General features: G+C 37.6%; 1 protein-coding gene across 1 annotated transcript in view; it reads left to right on the top strand.

Moving 5' to 3' along the window:
• Positions 1-19,571, top strand: part of LAMA2 (laminin subunit alpha 2) — a 613,526-nt gene that overhangs the window by 458,744 nt on the left and 135,211 nt on the right. The window contains exons 33-34 of the mRNA XM_032407892.1: positions 7,866-8,008; positions 11,630-11,728. Coding sequence (XP_032263783.1) covers positions 7,866-8,008; positions 11,630-11,728 — 242 coding nt within the window. The remainder of the gene's footprint in view (positions 1-7,865; positions 8,009-11,629; positions 11,729-19,571) is intronic.

Genomic DNA, 19,571 nt, shown 5'->3' with positions numbered 1-19,571 from the left:
ACCTCCTCTTCCAACCCTCATTCACAATTTACATTATCATTTTATAAAATGAGAACAACCACCTGCCTTTCTGAAATTTGAGAATGAGCAAGAAAGGCATTATTTATTTAATAGTAAAGTTCTGTATGGTGAATCACAAAACTCAGATTTTTCATGTCCTATTTTCTACAGATCAGTAGTTAGCACAAAACAACTCATGTAATGTTTAAAATAGATTATGAGTGGCATAGTAAAATATATTACTCTTATAGAGAACAGAAATTAAAATTAGGAGCTGTTGGCAAGATGTTATTCCATAAAGAGTGCCTGAAATAGCATTTTATAAATATCAAATTGATGCTTCCTATTTTTATTCACTGCCTATGAGATATTAAGAATATAAGAGCTTTATTGCTTATAGTCACAATTTATCTATAATATAACATTTAAGATGAGGTTTTGCTTGCCAGTGTTGCAAAAGCAGTTATGAAGCGTGTTTTTTACCTGCAACCTAGCTAAATGTGATAGCACACCTTAATTCTGTAAAATACATACTTCTCAGCCACTTGGTGAAAGCTAAGATCTGAAGTTTTGTCCTACCTTGACACTGATCTGCAGAGATGGTCAAGATTATTGTTTTTAATATCCAGTTGCCAGCAAGGATCTTATCATAATAATGTAGCGGCCCTTATATATTATTGTTAGAACAGTGTTATACTCTTATAAATCAACGATGATTGTTAATGGCAATTATTGCTCCCCTATAAATGAAAGCAGGAACAAAATAGTGCAATGGGGCTGATCACTATAAAGAAAATGAGACTTTCCATAATAAAAGATGATGATAAAGCATCAGTTGACCTCCAGATGCTTTTTAATGAGCTATGGCTTTGCTTGCGGGACATGTGATCACCCTCCATCCTTACCCCTTAAATGCCATCCTCTCTCTGCTCCCACTTAATCCCCAAATGCTATTTCCTATCCAAAGACCAGTATGTCTACTGTAGTTTTTTACAACTCCAAGCTGTGGCATGTTATTCAAATTCGGATGTCATAGAATCTATAGAAGCAACTTCTGTTCACCCTGTTTGCACTTGACTTGTATCTGTTTTGTTAGTAAAAGATGCTTTGAGTTTTTTGTCAACCTTCTTAGCATAGGTCCAGGATTACGAGATTGCAACTCTCACTCTGATTCTAGGTAATTTTCCTAATCATTGGGTTTGTATATCACATTGGGAAAGCCATTCCCTTAATGGAGGAAGGAGTTGTGCTATTGAACTGTCATGTACAGGAGGCTGATCACTACTTCCTGTATTTTCTGTCAGGCTTAATTTTAAGAGTAAACTCCATTTGATTACAGTTTTCACTGTGCTAGATCGAAGGAGTTCATTGACCTCGAAGAACAATAGAATCATAAGATCTTCAAGTCAGAGGAATTCTTATAAGTAAGATAGTGCAATTGTCTTTTCTGTGGTGTCCCTGAAGCAGACCATCTCCTGATGCCAGGAAGCATGCTGTCATGATGTGTCTCTAGAAGGTTCGAATCCTGGCTGGTCACATACAAGTTGTGTGACACCATGTAGTCAACTCTTAAACCTCATTTCATCATCTGTAAAATGGAAACAAAATACTGTATACATATATGCGAAGTACTTAAGCATAATACATACTCAGTAAATTCTAGGCATTATTAGCATCATGGTTATTATTTGACCACTTTTTTGCAAAAACATGTTTTGTGCAACTCATCAGTTTCTGATGAAATATTTAGGTTAGGCTGACTTCTGGTTTTCTATAATTCTAATTCTAGGCTCTTCAACTCACTGAAAACCCCTTTTATGACCACCTTATATTTTCTCCTCTCTTTAAGTTTTCACATGGCAATATTTATAGACTCATATATACAATTATTTTGACTATTTTACTCATCTTTTAAATGAGGATATTAATAGCACTTTATAGAATTGCTGTGAACATTAGACGAGATAATGAAGGCAAGAAAGAACGTATTGCCTGCTATGTAATGAACATAAAGATAAAAGTTACTATCCCATTATTATTATAGTGCTTACAAAAAAGTTTCCTTTTTTTGTTTTTTGTTGTTGTTGTTTAATATTTTATTTATTTATATATTTGAGAGAGATTGAGGGAGAGAGCTAGAGAGAGCCTGAGAGCAGGGTGAGGGGCAGAGGGAGAAGAAGACTCCCTGCTGAGCAGGGAGCCTGATCCGGGACTCGATCCCAGGATCCTGGGATCATGACCTGAGCTGAAGGCAGACACCTAACCAACTGAGCCACCCAGGTGCCCTCCTTTTTTTTTGGAACAGTTATGCCATACTTAAGCCATATTGAACTTATGTTATATATATATACTTATGTACAGAATTTTGTTTAACATATATAAAATAAAATTTATATATAAATATTTAAAAATTAAGTTAAAATTAAGATATAAAAATTTATATTATATAACATAATTATATGAATTTATTAGTTTATTAATTATAAATTTGTTATTTATATTATGTATTTTATATAATTATACTTACATATTATATGATATCTTAAATATTATAAATTATATATAATATATAAAACAACTTGGTGCATGAACAAATTCATCAGCCTCATCTAAAGCCTACAGAATACCTTTCCCTTTATTCAGAGAAATAATAGGCAAAAAAGACTTCTTAATCAGTTTAAAACCAAATTTTTATTTTAGAAGATATTATTTCTACATAATAATAAGCCCTAAATATATGCCAATCTAAAAGTTTCTTCTTGAAAGGGAAAGAGAAAGGAGAGAAATATAAAATCCATATCCTAGGAAATATCAATGGCCTTAATATAAAAGAGTTAAATTAAAACATGAATATAGGTACACAAATTTTGTCTTTTGTTAGAAATGTATATTTACTCATTCATCCCTATTCTATTAGGGCAGACAATTTATGTATTTTACCTAAAATTGGTTAATGGGTTTGGCCTTTTCAAAAATACTCAATGCACTCATTTCAGTTTCAGCTTCTTTGGTGTGGACGTAGTGTGTGAATTTTTTGTGACAGTAAGCCAGTAGTTATTATGCATGGGGGACTCTGGTAGAAATGCAGTATTTTGTACTAATTGCTAACAGAAAGATCTGTAATATCAGTTGCATGATTTGTCCCTTACATGTGCCCAGCTATAACGATCTGAATTTAGTACTGCATTTGTTAATATTAGACACAAATTTATCCTGACACTTTTATAGGCAAAGCCTCAGAAACATTTAGTCATGTAAAATATAATCATAGTCTTGAAATATTTGCTTTTGTTCCCATGCAGTTTAGCCAGGTTCTCACCTTATAACCTTATCTCTTGCTGAATAGAATGGTTGGAAGAGGTTCTTTGGGGGTCCTGATTACAAGATAGGTGTTAATTTACACTGAGCAGTTACTGCACACTCATCAAAGAACAACTGTTTACATAATGTGAATATTCCATGTCTCTGTACACTCTTCAAATCTTCCCTCTTATAGTGAATTAAATGTGGTTTTAATTTGCATCCATGTTTGTTGCCAGACACTTCAGACTTTTTGAGGGCAAATAAAAGTAGCTTGCGGTATATGTAAAATATTTTGTGTCAGAATAAAATAGCAAACCATTATGTAAAAGGCACATTTCCTTGTGGGTGTATCTTCTAACTGCATGAACTAAACTTATATAGAAGCTTTAGGAAAATCCCCATGGCTGTCATATCCATAAGTCTTTCTGACCCATTTGGACAGATGTTAGTATATTACTTGGAGCATACTGTAAAACTTACCTTTCACTTACGGAAATGTGCTTCTACTTTGTTCCTCAAAAAGCAAATACAGAGACCATAAGACATGGGACAATAATAGATCTTTGGAACAGAAACATAAAATGGGATGTATGAGTCCTTGAAAGAGCAATTAAATACATTTTTATTTCAACAACTGAAGATGAGGAACCAAAACAGATGGGCAGGGGATAGAATAAGCGAGAGAAAAATCAGTATTCATCATGCCTCTTGGCATTCTAGTTCACCAATTTACTCTGTAGTGTATTACAGTAAATCAGATCTAGTTCTGCATTCCAGTGCTTGATTTATTCTTATATGAAGTAAAATCTGAGAAAACTTTTCCCTGGAAATTTCTGGAGCCACCAGTGAGGAACCTCTAGCCACACTATTATCAGTGAGCTGACTCAATTTCTTCTTGGAAATAGGTAGGTTATAAATTATAAATACATTAGAGAAAGAGCTAGCAAAGGATTCCTGAAGAACACACTGCCCTAAAAAGCATGGTGAGACATCCTATTATGAAGTATCTCTCAAGATCTTGAAAGTAAAAAGAACATATTTTTTGTTTACATCCTGGGAACATCTGCCCAAAATCCATCTTCGCTAGAAGTTGAATGGAACTTTATAATAATGATAAAGTTGGCCTCAGTGGAAAAGGAACCTTTGTATCCTTCCTAACTTTTAATAAAATTAAGAATTTTTGCTAATACTTGTTCTTAGCCTATGAATTGCAACTTGTAAGTCTCTGATCTGAATTTGAACTCTAAATCACACTTGCAAAACTTGGGAAAGTGTATCAGTTATGTATTGCTGCCACTCCAAAATTCAATAGCTTAAAACAACTGGATATATCCTCAAGTTTCTGTAGGTTGACAGATTGGGCTGGGCTCCAATGGATAGTTCTTTTGTTGTCATGCCTGGGGAGGCTCAGATAGCCCCATTCACATGATGGAGCCTCAGCTGGAATAGTCGGGCCTGCCTTTCTCTTGCTCACAGCTGCCTCTCTTCCTCAAGGAGACTCATTTGGGATTATCCATAAGGCAGCAGGGTTCCAAGAATGTGAAAGCAGAAAATGCTGAACGCCTTGAAGCTGAGGCTGAAGAGTCACACAGTATTCCTCTGACACACTCTTTGGGTCAGAGTGTGTCATAAATCCAACCCAGATTTAAGGGGGGGAAATAAGGCTCTACCTCTTAATGGGAGAACAGGAAGGAAGTGGTGACCATTTTTAATCCACCCCAGAACTGAGCATTGCCCTTATCTGGTCAGTAACCCATCTGTGTTGTTTCTTTCTTGATAACATTTCTTATCTTTTTGCTTCTCATCCCTTCCTCCATTCCAATAACTCTTTCCTAAGTCAAAACTGAATTACCTCAAAACAAACAAACAAAAACCTGAATTACTTTATGTGGGTATCATAACAGCCATATCCCGACAGTACTCAGTCTCTGCCTCTCCAATCACAAGACAATTTTTCCTTACCATTGTTTTTATTCTGTTCTCCTGTTCCTCACATATCTGTGTTGTTCTCCAGTTCCTATCTCATTATCATGTTCTCCCATTTAGACACTTCCTGTTTGACCATTCTTCTCTCCCTCCCTTCCTCCCTCCCTCCCTCCCTTTCCCTCTCTCCCTCTCTCTGTTCTCTCCCTCTAACACTCTGCTCTTCTCCAAAATATTTTTGCTCTTCTTTCACAAAGATAGTCGTAAGCACATGTTTTTTTACTATGTTTACTGTGTGTAAGACACTATCCTAAACACTGTGACCAAAGGTTTTTAAGATCTCTTCTCTGGTATGGAAGAAGTAATATATAAACAAAGTAATAAGGGAGCTCATACACACATGAGTGTTAAGATAACGAGACCAAGGGAATGCAATAGTGATTGCTGGAGACAGTCATTTCTGAGTCATCATGGCCTTCCCCTCCGAGGAAGTACCACTTAAGCCCTTGACCTGAATATCCAGGAGCTGCATAGGGGAAGATGGAGGGAGAAGTATCCGAGGCAGAGGAGACAACAAGCAAAATGACGACTTTCATCTTTAGGATTGAGCATCCCTAAAGCTTATCATCTGCAATGGTGTCTCTAAACCCTAGCTGTATGATCGGATCCTCTGTAATCTAAAAATCCTGATGCCTAGGCCTTGCCACAGACCCAAGAAATCAGATGCTCTGAAGGTGGGGGTGGGAAGTACCTGGACATCTGTATTTTATAAATCCCCATAGGATTTTAATGTACAGCCAAGTGGCTGTCTTCTGTGATTTAAGAAAATTGTTCAGATGATTCTGAGACCCACTAGCATTTGACACCCAGACTGTGTTCTGATGTTTAGACAGAGTCAATTCGGCACCTAATTATGTTGCCGGTTGTGTTTTCTGTAAATGTTTCATGTAGACAGGTGTGTTAAAGCTTCTCAAGCACTCCCATTGAACTGGGAGCAGGAAGACACAGCACTCTGTTGTTTACACTGAGTTTCCATGTAGAGCAAATTCCCTTTCATTCCGGTTAGCAGAACAGGAAGAGAATACAGCTCTAGTTCCACACTTGGGCTCCTGCCTCCAAAGCCTCTTTGTTCACTCAGCTGGCGAAGCTCCTGCAGGGGACACTCTACAGTTGCAAGTATCATCTGTACGCAGCTGATTTACTGAAAGCCCTGCTGGGGCAGTTGAAGCCCTGTGAAGGGATCTTGTAACTCACCTTTAACTGCTGTCCTATCAAAAAAATCACCCTCTGTACTACTTCTCTTTGTTTACAAGCTTTAGTTAGTGGCTTTTTCTCCATTAGGCAGCTCAGGGGAGTGCTATTTTAGAGGACTGATTGAATTCTTGCCAATTTGGGGCATGGTCCAAAGCTACTCCAAATCTTGGTATTTGCCGTGTTATGCATTTACCTCTCTTCTCATTGTGCATAGTTTTGATACCTCCTTCTGCTGAATATATGCTAGAAATTATAACTGTCTACATAAATGCATATCATAAACACGGTAATACATGCTCCTTGGCATGGAGAAGCTACACCTCGTTGCTCCGTTGCAAAGGGTTAAAAAAAAAAAAGGAACTAAAAACTTCAAACTGAATATGTATATATTTAAAATCCTACAAGAGAATTCATGTATTTTCATTTTAGAAATTCTACTGTTTATGAAATTAATCTAATAATGAAAAAACCATCCATTTTTTTTTCTCTCTACTAACTCTACCACCAGCCCCCTTCCACCACGCCAAGCATGAGCACTCCCTCTTTCTAATTACCGAAAAGATTATACATAGAATATTAGCACTTCTGGCTACTTACGGAATAACACTTTCCTGGCCCTTAGCAATCATTTATCCACAAGGCTGGATGAGGTTAATTAGCAAAGCAGGAATTTGTGGGAGAGCATGTAATGACAGGCGATAATGGGTTGAAAGGCTAAAGAGGAAAAGTTGGCAAATAAGTCGGTAAGTAAGTAAATAAATACATACATACCATGAGCCAAAGAAACACAAATTATAAAAAGAAAAGTTCTTTCTTTTGACTTCTCTTTTTTAAAAATTATTCTTTTCCGTAGTTGTCAAGCGGAAAAGTTGCACAAATTTGAGATATGCAGCCTACATGGTACGTGAAACACGGGGAGACCCCATTGCTGTAGACACTCTCCAGTCCACTGCAGTAGAGCACGTTATTTGCATACAGTTTTAGACACGGGAGCATGTCTTATGCTCTAGTTACGGATGTCCTCTAGATTGCTTATGTGGGAACTGCTGGAACGTTCAAAATGTTATATCCCATGTCTTACCTCTCGTACTTCTGTAATATGCTCGTTCCCCTCAAAATCCATTTGCTCCTCCTCTTTGGTTCCTCACCTTACGTCCTTGTCCCTATTTCAGCTTCTGGCCAACAGGCATGTCTGCTCTCCTGTTGTTCTTTTCCTCTTTTTTCCAACCATCATCCATTTGAAAGTGTTAATTATCTAAGATGTGTAGCATCATCTCTCGTGGAATTATACGTGGGCCATAAAATATTTCATAGCTGAAATCTTTGAACATCTGCCTGGGATGTTTAACAGAAGTAAATATTCTATGTCATTTCCCCTTTCACAGTTTGTGGAGATGAATGCACGGGCCTTCTTCTCGGTGACTTGGCTCGCCTGGAGCAGATGGCCATGAGTATCAACCTCACTGGCCCACTACCTGCCCCATATAAAATGCTGTATGGTCTCGAAAATATGACTCAAGAACTAAAGGTAGGTTGGAGCAGTCATGGCAAGAGCCAGGGAAAAGATGACAGAAGCTTCCCCAAGGGGTAGTGGCCAGAATTAGTAAATCTTCCCTTCACCCCAAATCAAGGCAAGCAACCAGGAGGAAAATTCAGAGATTTTCTAAACCAGTGTTTTTCAAATTTGAGTATTAACTATAACAGATTGCTGTTAAGGGAAAGTGGCTTATGTACCCTCAGTGCTTGGCCTAAATCAGCTTTATTATGTTATTTAAATATGTACAAACATAAAATCAGGTATAGTTCCTATACTTACAGCTTGATAAAATCAAAACACATTAATCCTTACAAAAGCCTAAAAAAAACCAATAAAATTAAAATTAAAAACATTAATATAAAATAACAGATGATTTTTGCTGAGAGCAAATTGCTGCTTGCAACAAGAATATGACCCTGACTACTTCCACACAGGTTCTTTCATCAGTATGTATATTACATATAATTCCTACCATTCTACAGTATGAACTACAGAGCCTCTTGCAAGGGGTCCTAAAATGACATTTGGCATTACTTGACAAGGTCACATGATTTACGTGTTCAATCTGCCATACGATCAGACATGCATGCAGAGGTAGGTGCTGAAATCAGATGGCCATAGCCATCTCTCAGGTGCCCGGCCTGAGTTCCAGAAATGCTTACATTAACATTTAAGTTTCCTGTCAAAATGAAAACACAAGATTAAAACTTTGTACTAGAGAGCTAGCAGACCTTTGAAAACACTTCAATGAGAACTAATTTGAAAAACACTATTCTAAAACATTGTTAAAACTTTCGGTAGTGGGTGGGAGAGGAGGAAATGTTAAGGAAATTGGGACTTCATCTGATAACAAAAGATGGAAAGTGACTCCCGATTTGCTATCCGTCGATGATCAGGTATTTTTTGAGAAATTCTGGAATGTTTCGGTATTGCACTTGGTTCCCTAGGAGTTTCATGACTCGTACACTGTGGTCACTACCCTCAGGAAGCTTACAGTCTATGTGGTTAAAGCAATAATTTAACAATCAGGATAATCATCATGTGTTTTATAAATTTTTGACTTACAATATTGTACAAAGATTGGAGAAACAGGTAATATTCAGAGAAACAAGGGAATGCATTATTAATGAGAGTGTAATTTGTGCTGGAACTTGAAGAATAGACACAATTTAATAGGCAGAGAAATGTTGGCAAGGACTGGAGGAAAAATCTAAGATTTACTCACTAGACACTGGCAGATACTCTTCTAGGGAGTATATTCTGTAATCTGGACCATGGCCTTCAAGGCAAGTATTATTATTCCTATTTTCCAGAAGAGGAAGCCAATAATGATGACAGCAAAAATAACTAACACTTAGTGGTGGGTATCTCTGTGCAAAGCAATTAAATGACTAAAGTCTTACATGAATTATCATACATAAATCTTCTACAAACTCCAAGAGGTAGGAAAGAAGTACTGTTTTTTTCAGGTAGGGAAACCGAAACACAGAGAAGTTAATGTGAGACACAAGATCACATGGCTACTAAATGCAGAGCCAGGATTTGAGTAGAGGCCCTATGACTTTAGGGCTGGGGAGAATGAAACTACCTTTGTCAAGCTCAGAGAGAGAACGTAACTTGCCTGGGAAGGCCCAGCCTAGCCTGCCATCGATAAAGCCTCGCTGGCCCTGGGCTCATACTCCTTCCTCGAGTCGAAGAAGAGAGTGTGTGAGCAGAGGTGGAGCTGTGAATTCACAGGGCCTCTCTGTCCTACATGAGAAGGCAGGCATGCTCGTAAAAGATAAGGCTAGAAACTTGAGTGGGGCAGGGTGTTATGAAGGACAACCTTGAAAGCTAGACAGAGGAATCCGAGTTTACCTTGTAGGCCTCATATTCAGAAATGGGAGTTTTAATGAGGAAGATGCTGACTGGTAATTTTCCTTAGTCCCCCGCCACCCCATCCACGGTTTCAGTTACCCACAGTCAACCTTGGTTCACAAGCAGATGATCCCCCTTCTGACTTGTCATTAGAAGGTCAATAGTAGCCTCATGCCACGCCACAGTGCCTCATTATGTAAGCATTTCATCATCTTACATCATCACAAGAAGGGTGAATACATTCCAGTAATGTTTTTTGAGAGAGGGACAAAGTACATTCACATAATTTTTATTACAGCATATCTTTATAATTGTTCTATTTTATTGTTGTTAATCTCTTACTGGGCCCAATTTATGAATTAAATTTTATCCTAGGCTCATATGCAGAGGGAAAAACAGTATATCGGGGTTCAATACTACCAGCAGTTTCAGGCGTGTACTGGGGGTCCTGGGACGTAGCCCCCATGGATGAGGGGGGACTACTCTGCATGGGAGGAATACAAAGAAAGGAGATTGAACTAGAAAAGCAAATACTTCAGTAGGACATAAACCATTTTGAAAATACTGCGTAAGCACTGGATGAAGTAGCAAAAGGCCCTAATGGAAGAGCTTTTAGTCTGTGGCCACTACCTGAACCAAGAGATACAGTCCTCTACCTCCTGAGGGCTGGCTGAGCGTTGGTCAACACCACCTTGATTTTCCTTCAATTCCAGTCTTTCTTGATTCGGGGTTTGTGTCCTTCTTCTACAATTTATTTAATACCTGGATCCTTGGGATCCTATTTTGATATTTTAAAATGGTAAGCAAATTATTTTACCTCCTCGTTTGTTTCCTTTCCCTGTGTCCAGCCAGAGACCACTGAGAACAGAGTTGTGTTTCTGAGCTCATTGCAACAAGGGACACTGCCCACTCTGGGGCATGTGGGTGTGTCTCCATAAGAAGGTCATAGAAATGACTCCGAGTATTGGGTTTGTGCTGCGTGTTCTGGGGCAGCTGTAAGGAAGCAGGGGTTTGGGCTGGGTTGGGTGCTATTAGGAAATGGAGGTAATGGATTATTCTAATGAATCTTATGGAGAAGGAGGGAAGAACACAGGGAGGCTAAAGCTATCATGACCAAAGGGGCAGTGGTCACTCAGATTCGACAGCAAATGGATTTTTGATACCTTTGAAACCATGGCTTTGTCTGTGCTTAGACAAGATTATGGAGTGGCCTTGTTTTCTTTCATTCATCACTGTCACAGGGTGACCCTGTCTAATGTTACTGTTCTGTGACATTGTGTTCAACAGAAGAAAACGGCCCCTCTGTGAGTGCCTGGCCAGGCCCCTCCTCTCCTTCTTTCCTGTAAACTCTCTGTTGGTGAAATGGGAGCCTTGAACAATCAGAGTTCATCTTGACTCTACCCCTTACGGGCCATGTGATCTTGGGCAAGTTTTAACTTTCTTCGAGCCAGAGTCTCTTCAGACACAAAACAAAAAAACATTTACCTCATAGAATTGTTGTAAGAATTAAGTGGGAAAAAAAAAAGCCTGGCACATAGTAATTTTTCAATAAATGACTGCAATTTGCATTGCTTGCCAGGATATTTTGCATTGCACTTCATATATATGTGCCCAGTTGAAATGGTTTATCTTTCCTTTGAAGGCGAGATGGTGAAATACTTTGTATAAAAAGGAAAACTGTTGTGTTAAATGTGCAACCCCATGATCACTGCAAAACCTTTTACTAAAATGTATGTGGAATGAAATCTTTTTCAGCACCTGCTCTCACCTCAGCGGGCCCCAGAGAGGCTCATTCAATTGGCAGAGGGCAATCTGAACACGCTCGTGTCGGAAATGAATGAGCTTCTGACCAGGGTAAGCTGGGAGGGTCATGAATCTTCTTATAGCAGATAGATCATGTATTTTAAGGAAAATTACATCAAATTTCTGAAGTGCAACTATTGTTGTTTCTAATTCCCAATTTGGTGCATGAAGTAGATGTATTTTGACTTGCTACTTCTGCCTCAAATAAAATCCTGAAACTCAGTAGCATCAAAGGAAGTTGTGATGCTTGGGCAGCGCCAAGGACAAGGGCTAAAAATATCAGAGTGACAGTGTATTTTGAAAATTCTATCCAGTCACACATGAAAGTTTTTATCAATTTTGAATTCCAACAGCACTGTCTTTGACTATGTAAGGAAAAAAAAAAACAAATGAAAATACTTACAGACGCTTTGATCTCATCACGGGATATTTGCATTTGTATAGAAATACAGTCTAAATCAGTATTCCCACACAAAAGAGGAAATCTTTATTGTGAAAATCCAAAGCATTTAAGACACTTTGAAAAGTTAGCATGTAAAGTCCATGTTACATTTATCAGACTTTTTAAGGAATTGGGGTGTTTTAAACTTTCAAAACTGCAAGAAGGTCAAGTTTCTTTTTACTGTTAGAAAATGAAGAAAACAGCACAAAGTCCGCCATCTTGTGGCCAGAAAAATGCATGAGCAGAGAACTGGCTTGTCATTTAGGGATCCAGTTAGATTTTCTAAGAGCTTTAAATGACAACAAATATTGGAGCTAGAATGTTCTTACATATTATCTAGTTCATTTTTGTTTGTTTGTTTAAGAAGCGATACCTCAGGGCGTGACAATGAAAAGAATTACCACTGGCCATACAATTCCCTAAACTCAGGGACCTAAGTAGAACCCAGTCTCCAGATTCCCATTGGTCCAGTAATCTTTCCACCTCACATGCATGCTGCTGGTTTAGGAAAATTTCCACAAGGAAATCAAATCGGCTTCTGAGCACATAACACTAAACAATGGCCCTGAGATTACAAATAGCATATGAAACGCTTTTTCAGAATCTAGTACCAGCTAGATACAGAACAGAGTTGTTTGCCAGTTCTTGTTAGGTATTAATTAGATTAATAAGTACATTTATCTCATATTAATTTAATAGCTAATAACTTTGTATTTGCTATGTAATTACAACTAAATAAGAAATTTTAAACTGGTCATAGCAAACAAAGTAAACTCAATTCAACAAGCATGTATGAATGTTCACCCAAGCTAAGTGTTTGCAGATGAAAGATATAAATGAAGCCCAGTCTTTGTCTTCAAGGAACTTCGGTCTAGTGTGTGTGTGTGTGTGTGTGCGCGCGCGCTCATATATCTGTGTATGTGTGTGTGTGTGTGTATAAGATATGTTATTTAGATGTGTGGAGGGTAATGTGGGACAGCTGCATGCAAATATATAATAAAACATGAAATAAAATAAAGGTACAAGAAATGTACCTGAGAAACATAAATGGAATGATTTAATCTCTTTAAGGGTAATTAGGGAAAATTCCATGGAACAGGAGGCATTTCATTTATTCATTCATTTTATTAATACTTACTGGGCAGCTGCCGTGTTCTAGGTACTCTGTCAGAATGACAGACACTGGGAATAGAGGGATAAGCAAAACTGACACAAGCATTCTCTCATTGATCTGATTAGAGCCTAATGATCTGAGCCTAGAAACACAAGAAATATTTTACTAGGAAAGTCAGACCTTTATTATGTCTTAGCCTACATCTTTTCATCTCTTCAGCAGACTCTCCCATGCGGAATAAATTTTTCAAAATAGAATGCATATATTAGAGAAGTTTAAGGTTAAAAGCAAAGTTGATTGGAAAGTATGGACAGTTCCCACATACCCCCTAACCCTATACATACATAGCTTCCCCATTATTAACACCCCCACCCCCAGGGCGGTACATTTGTTGAAATAAATGAAGCTACGTTGACAATCATTATCATTCAAAGTTCATAGTGTACTGTGTGGTTCATTCATGATGTTGTACATTCTTTAGGTTTTGAGAAATGTTTAATGACATGTCTCCACCATTATAGTATCATATGGAGTAGTTTCACTGCCCTAAAAACCCTCTGTGCTCCACCTCCCTCCCTCCTCTCAAACCTCTGGCGAAGTGATCTTTTTACTGTCTCTATAGTTTTGCCTTTTCCAGAGCACCATATAGTTGGAATCATACACTATGTAGCCTTTTCACATGGACTTCTTGTACTTAGTAATATCCATTTAAGTTTCCTCTGTGTCTTTTCACAGCTTGATTGCTCATTTCTTTTTTAATGCTGAATAATATTTTCCATTGTCTGATTGCACCACAGTTTATTTATCCATTCATCTACTAAAGGACATCCTGGTTGCTTCCAAGTTTTGGCAGCATGAATAAAGCTACTATAAACATTTGAGTACATAAGTTTTCAATTCATTTTTGTAAATACCAAGGAGCTCAATTGGTGGATCCTATAGTAAAAGTATGTTTAGTTTTCTAAGAAATCACCAAACTGTCTTCCAAAGTGGTGGTACCATTTTGCATCTCACCAGCAATGAATAAGGTTCCAATTGCTCCACATCCTCACTAGCATTTGGTGTTGTCAGTGTTTTGAATTTTGGCCATTCTAATAGGTGTGTAGTTGTAGCTCCTTGTTTTAATTTACAATTTCCTAATGATATATGATACTGAGCATCTTCTTATATGCTCATTTGCCATCTGCATGTGTATCATCTTTGGTGAGATGTCTCTTTAGGTCTTGCTATGGACTGAGGGTTTATGTCCCCTCCAAAATTCCTATGTTGAAATTCTAACTGGCAGGGTGATGATAATAGGAGGTGAGGCCTTTGAGAGGTGATTAGGTCATGAATGTGGAATGCTAATGAATGGAATTAGTGCCCTATAAAAGGAACCCCTATAGGGTGCCTGGGTGGCTCAGATGGTTAAGCGTCTGCCTTCGACTAAGGTCGTGATCCCAGGGTCCTGGGGTCGAGTCCCGCATTGGGCTCTCTGCTCAGCGGGGAGCCTGCCTCTCTCTCTCTCTCTCTCTGTCTCTGTCTCTTATGAGTGAATAAATAAAATCTTTAAAAAATAAAAATAAAAAATAAATAAAATAAAAGGAACCCCTATAGAAGAGAGATTCTTTTCCCCTTCCTTGCCTTATGAGGACACAGTGAAAAATGGTACTAGGAAGTCCTCACCAGACACCAAATCCGCTGGGGACTTGATCTTGCACTTCCCAGTCTCCAGAATTATGAGAAATAAACTTTTGTTGTTATAAGCCACCTAATGTATAATATTTGATTATGGCAGCCCAGATGGACTAAGACAAATCTTTTCTCATTTCTTTTTTATTTGCGTTGTTTGTTTTCTTATTATTGAGCTTTAAGAGGTCTTTGTATATTTTGGGTGCTAGACCTTTCTCAGATATGTCTTTTGTAAATATTTTTCCCCAGTCTGTGGCTTGCTTTCTCATTCTCTTGACTGTGTCTTTCACAGTGCAGAAGTTTTTAATTTTAATGAAGTCCAGCTTATCAATTATTTCTTTCATGGATTTGACTTTGGTATTGTATCTAAACGTTGTCACCATATTCAAGGTCGTCTAGATTTTCTCCTATTATCTTCTAGGTGTTTTATAGTTTTGTATTTTACATTCAGGTCTATGATCCAATTTCAGTTAATTTCAATATTATTTTTAAATAAACTTGTTATTTTAGAATAGTTTTAGATTTACAGAAAAGTTATAAAGGTAATACAGAGATTTTCTCTATACTCCATACCCAGTTTCCCCTACTGTTAATTTCTTGGTATGATATGTCTGCTACAACTAATGAACTAGTATTGATCCATTATTATTAACTAAAAACTGTACTTTATTCAGATTTCTTCAGTTCTCACTTAACATCTTTATATTATTCCAGAATCCCCTCCAGGATACTGCATTACATTTAGTCATCGTGCCTTCTTAGGCTATGGACTGAGATTTAGACTTTCCTTGTTTTTGATGATTTTGATAGTTTTGACAAGCTCATGTATTTTGTAGGATGTCCCTCAGTTGGGGCTTAACTCATGTTTTTGTGATAAGTATGGAGTTATGGGTTTTTGTGGGAAAGGCTAAAGAAGTAAAGTATCATTTTTATCATTTTATCATTTTTATTACATCAAATTAAGAACCCATGCAATCCATATGTCTTCTTATCTTGATTACCTGGCTAAGGTAGTGTTTGCCAGATTTGTCCACTGTAAAGTTATTCTTTTTCTAAGACCATTTTTATCTGTGCAATCTTCAGATTTTATAACACAAAAAGCCTAGAAATAAGACTACTGAAAGCAAAGATCTCTTCAGTGAAGTGAGGATGAGGAGGAAATGAAAATCCTCATTTATTAATTAACCTTGTCTCTATCACATTTATAATTAGAGACATAACTATCATGGAGACCATAAATACTCAAGTCAACATGATCAATTCTTCCCCTGTTGTCATGCTGCATGATAATCAAAAGGTGAATTGATACATATGGAATCATCACTAGAAGGCTAGATGACTGAAATATCCAATAGTATCAGCCTAAGACCACCAGTACCTTTATCTCGTGGCCATGAATGATCCAGCATTGGGACCACAGTCTGAGAAGTGTGGTAGCCATGACTTTCATGGTTACATTAGAGGAGACAGTGCCTTAAACTAGGAGCCCACATGGGAATTACTTGGGGCCAGGTCTCACTCCCAAAGGTTGTGATGTAATTGCTCTGAGGGGGGCAGTAAGTGCACTGGGATTTTCAAGAGCTCTTGGGATGATTCTGATGTCAGCCAAGGTTGAAAACTACTGTGAGCTTATAATCACCTGATAATTCCAGCTCCCTTCTTTCACTGGTACAGCCAGTCTTTTTATGCTCCTTTTTTTCTGCTTTGTTGGCTGACCAGTCGATTTATGACTAACACATTCTTTAGATTTGTTAAAGCATTTGGTGAGTCTCATCCTACATAGCTGGTGTAGGTGCTTGCCTTTTCTCCTACAAGTGCTTATATATTCTATGCTCATTTTTTCATGGAGCAATCTAGTTCTCTAATAACCTGTGGTAAAGAGAATCATATTCCTCCCCAAACTAACACTTAACATGCATTTTATATAATTTATAGTGCAAATATTACACAGGCAAAATATTACATAATCACACATCTCTTTCAGTGTATTTTGGTTTATTGCCATTTGATTTCCCTCTTGAAATATAAGTTTCTTGAAACATAGGAATCATATTTAGCATATTTGAACTGTCCTACAATGTGTGTGAATACCGAGATGCTTTTTGAGGCCAACTCCATATATCTCCATAGCTACTGTTCTTAGCTCCCTCTCCTGTTTCACAGCCAAAGTTTTTGAAGGCTTTGGAGACAGGTCTGCATTCTCTTCTCACTCCACTGCAATTTAGATTTCCTCTCCCAGCTTGCTACTAAAGCTATTTCTAAAAGATAACCAGTGACATGTTGGTCACTAAATCCAATGAAAACTTTAATTTACTTGAACCCCCTGTAGCAATTGCCATTTTTGACCCTTCCTTCCTTCTTCACATATTCTCCTCTAGTTTTCTCTTAATTCTCTGTCCTTTTATTCTCAGGCTCTTACTCTGTCTATCCCTTTAAAGTTGGTTTTCTTGGGGTACAGTCATCAATCTACATCTTTTCTCACTTGTAAGTTCTTTCTTTGGGCTTTAATTGCTGAAGATTCAAAAATCTATATTTTCAAAACAGACTTTATTCTCCGGCTTCAGTCCTAGAAACCTAGCTGCCGATAGGACATCTCAAATTAAACTCATCATCTTCCTCTTAAAACCCATACTTTTTCCTATTTAGAGCATCTCAGTGATTTGTCCTCCAATATGTAGCCAGTTCCCCCCCCCAAAAAAATGAATGAGTTACCCTTTACCTTCATTTTCAACCCAATCCAATTCAGTTTCCATGTATGACCTCTCTTTCCAAGCCATCTCCAACTCCAACCAATTATTAATCATGTAACAGAGTAAACTCTCCAAATCACAGACCTGATCATTTTGCTCTGCTCCAAATTCTACAACAGCTCTCCATTTGGTGTAGTATGACATATGATGCTCTCCCGTTGTGATCTGATTCTTGCTTAACTGCCCAGCCTCATCTCTCCCCAAATTCGTGGCCTGGTTATCGGGACCCTGATACATTTAACATATAAGCCAGAAAGCTAGAAATTTTCCTCAGTCCTTTTTCTTCTTCACTGTACTCCCACTTATTCAACCCATTATCAAATGCAGGGGGTTGCTCTTCTTGTATAGATCTCCTCTCCGCTATCCAACTCTCATTCCATCTCCATAATCTTTAGTTTGGAATTACCACGTGGGTTTTCTAGCTACTCCCTCTGCTTTTACTCTTGTTTTCCTTCCACTTTGTTCTCTACAGTGTAGCCAGAATGCACTTTTGCTATTCCAAATCTGAAGATGTCACCCGGGTGCTTAAACTCATCCTCCAACTTCTCATGGCTCTTAAGTGAGCGCTTCCAGTCCTCTTGTTGGCCGCATCTCCTGCCACCTGTGCTTCTCACCATCTGCGCTCCAGCCATACAGCCCTTCAGTTACCTCATCCCACCGCTGAGCCTTTCCATAGGTTTCTTTTAGCCTTTGAAGTAAATCACCTTCTCCTGTATCTTGTTAACTTCTATTCATTCCAGTTCACCTTTCAAACCTCAGCTCATGGAACGCTGCCTTAGGGAGACATTTTAGGTGTGATGAGACTCCTCTATAACTGTCTTATACCACTGTGCTTTTTCTTCAGTTTGTAATTATAAATTTATTTTCATGATCACTCAACAAATACATCTCTACTCTACCAGACTATAGGCTCCAAAAGGGCAGGAGGTATGTCCTTTAATTTTTTTTTTTCTCACCACAGTATCACCAATATCACGCACACAGTAGTTCAGTAATTTGTTTAATTAATTAACTGTGAATAATTTAAAAATAGCATTTGAACAACTAGATGACAGGTAGAAAAACTCAAAATAAGCATTGATTTTTAATGTCTCTAAAATACACTAAAATCAGGCATATATTTATAATTATATTCAGTTGGATGTTTTACTTCCTTTGATAAGCATCTTCTAAATGTTTATCCGTAAGGTGAGAATGCTGTGTAATAGACTGAACTATATAAAATATCAAAATTGAGCTTTATTTTCATTGTCTTTTACTGCCTATTTAAAATCAAATTTAAATAAAAATTATTTCTAAAATGATGAAACTAGCTTTTAAATGATTTAAGTGCCAAAAATATTGTATATGTTTATCTTATTTATAGTGTTAAGAGATTTAAGTTTCCTACAATTATTTTTTATTCCTATTACATTTTAAAAGAGAGAGAGAGAATGTAAAGCACATCATACTTGTTTGGTTTGGGACTCTGAAAACAGACACCTGAAATATTTAGGGAGAAATTGTATAGAACTCACTTATTACCATTCCAGAGAGCCACTTGGCTTCTCTCTATCACTTTCCTTGTGTGTTGTCTAATAGCTTGCCTGAGGAGTCCTTCACTGACACTTAGATATACAAAACTGGTAGTTTTCGAAGATGACCCTTGAGAATATCATATAAATGATTAGATCTGAAATTTAATTTCAGCAGGAGGGCATATAAGTCTGCAAATGCAAAAGTGGATGGCATCTAAGCAATGTTGTCTATTCACTAGTTAGATTTGCCCCATTAGATTCTAGTTTTAACATAAAGAAGGCAGAAAATGAAAGACACTAGTAATATCCAACCAAGAAAATTATGTGCAGGTTTCAAGAGGCAGAGTGAGAACTGCTTGAGCTAAAGCAAGAAAGTAACAGCTACATTGTTCAGAAGTAA

The sequence above is a fragment of the Phoca vitulina genome, unplaced genomic scaffold (genome assembly GCF_004348235.1).
Source record: "Phoca vitulina isolate PV1807 unplaced genomic scaffold, GSC_HSeal_1.0 scaffold9, whole genome shotgun sequence".
Classification (NCBI taxonomy): Eukaryota; Metazoa; Chordata; class Mammalia; order Carnivora; family Phocidae; genus Phoca; species Phoca vitulina.
The sequence above is the reverse complement of the archived record's forward strand: the minus strand, read 5'-3'. Positions and strand labels throughout refer to the sequence as shown.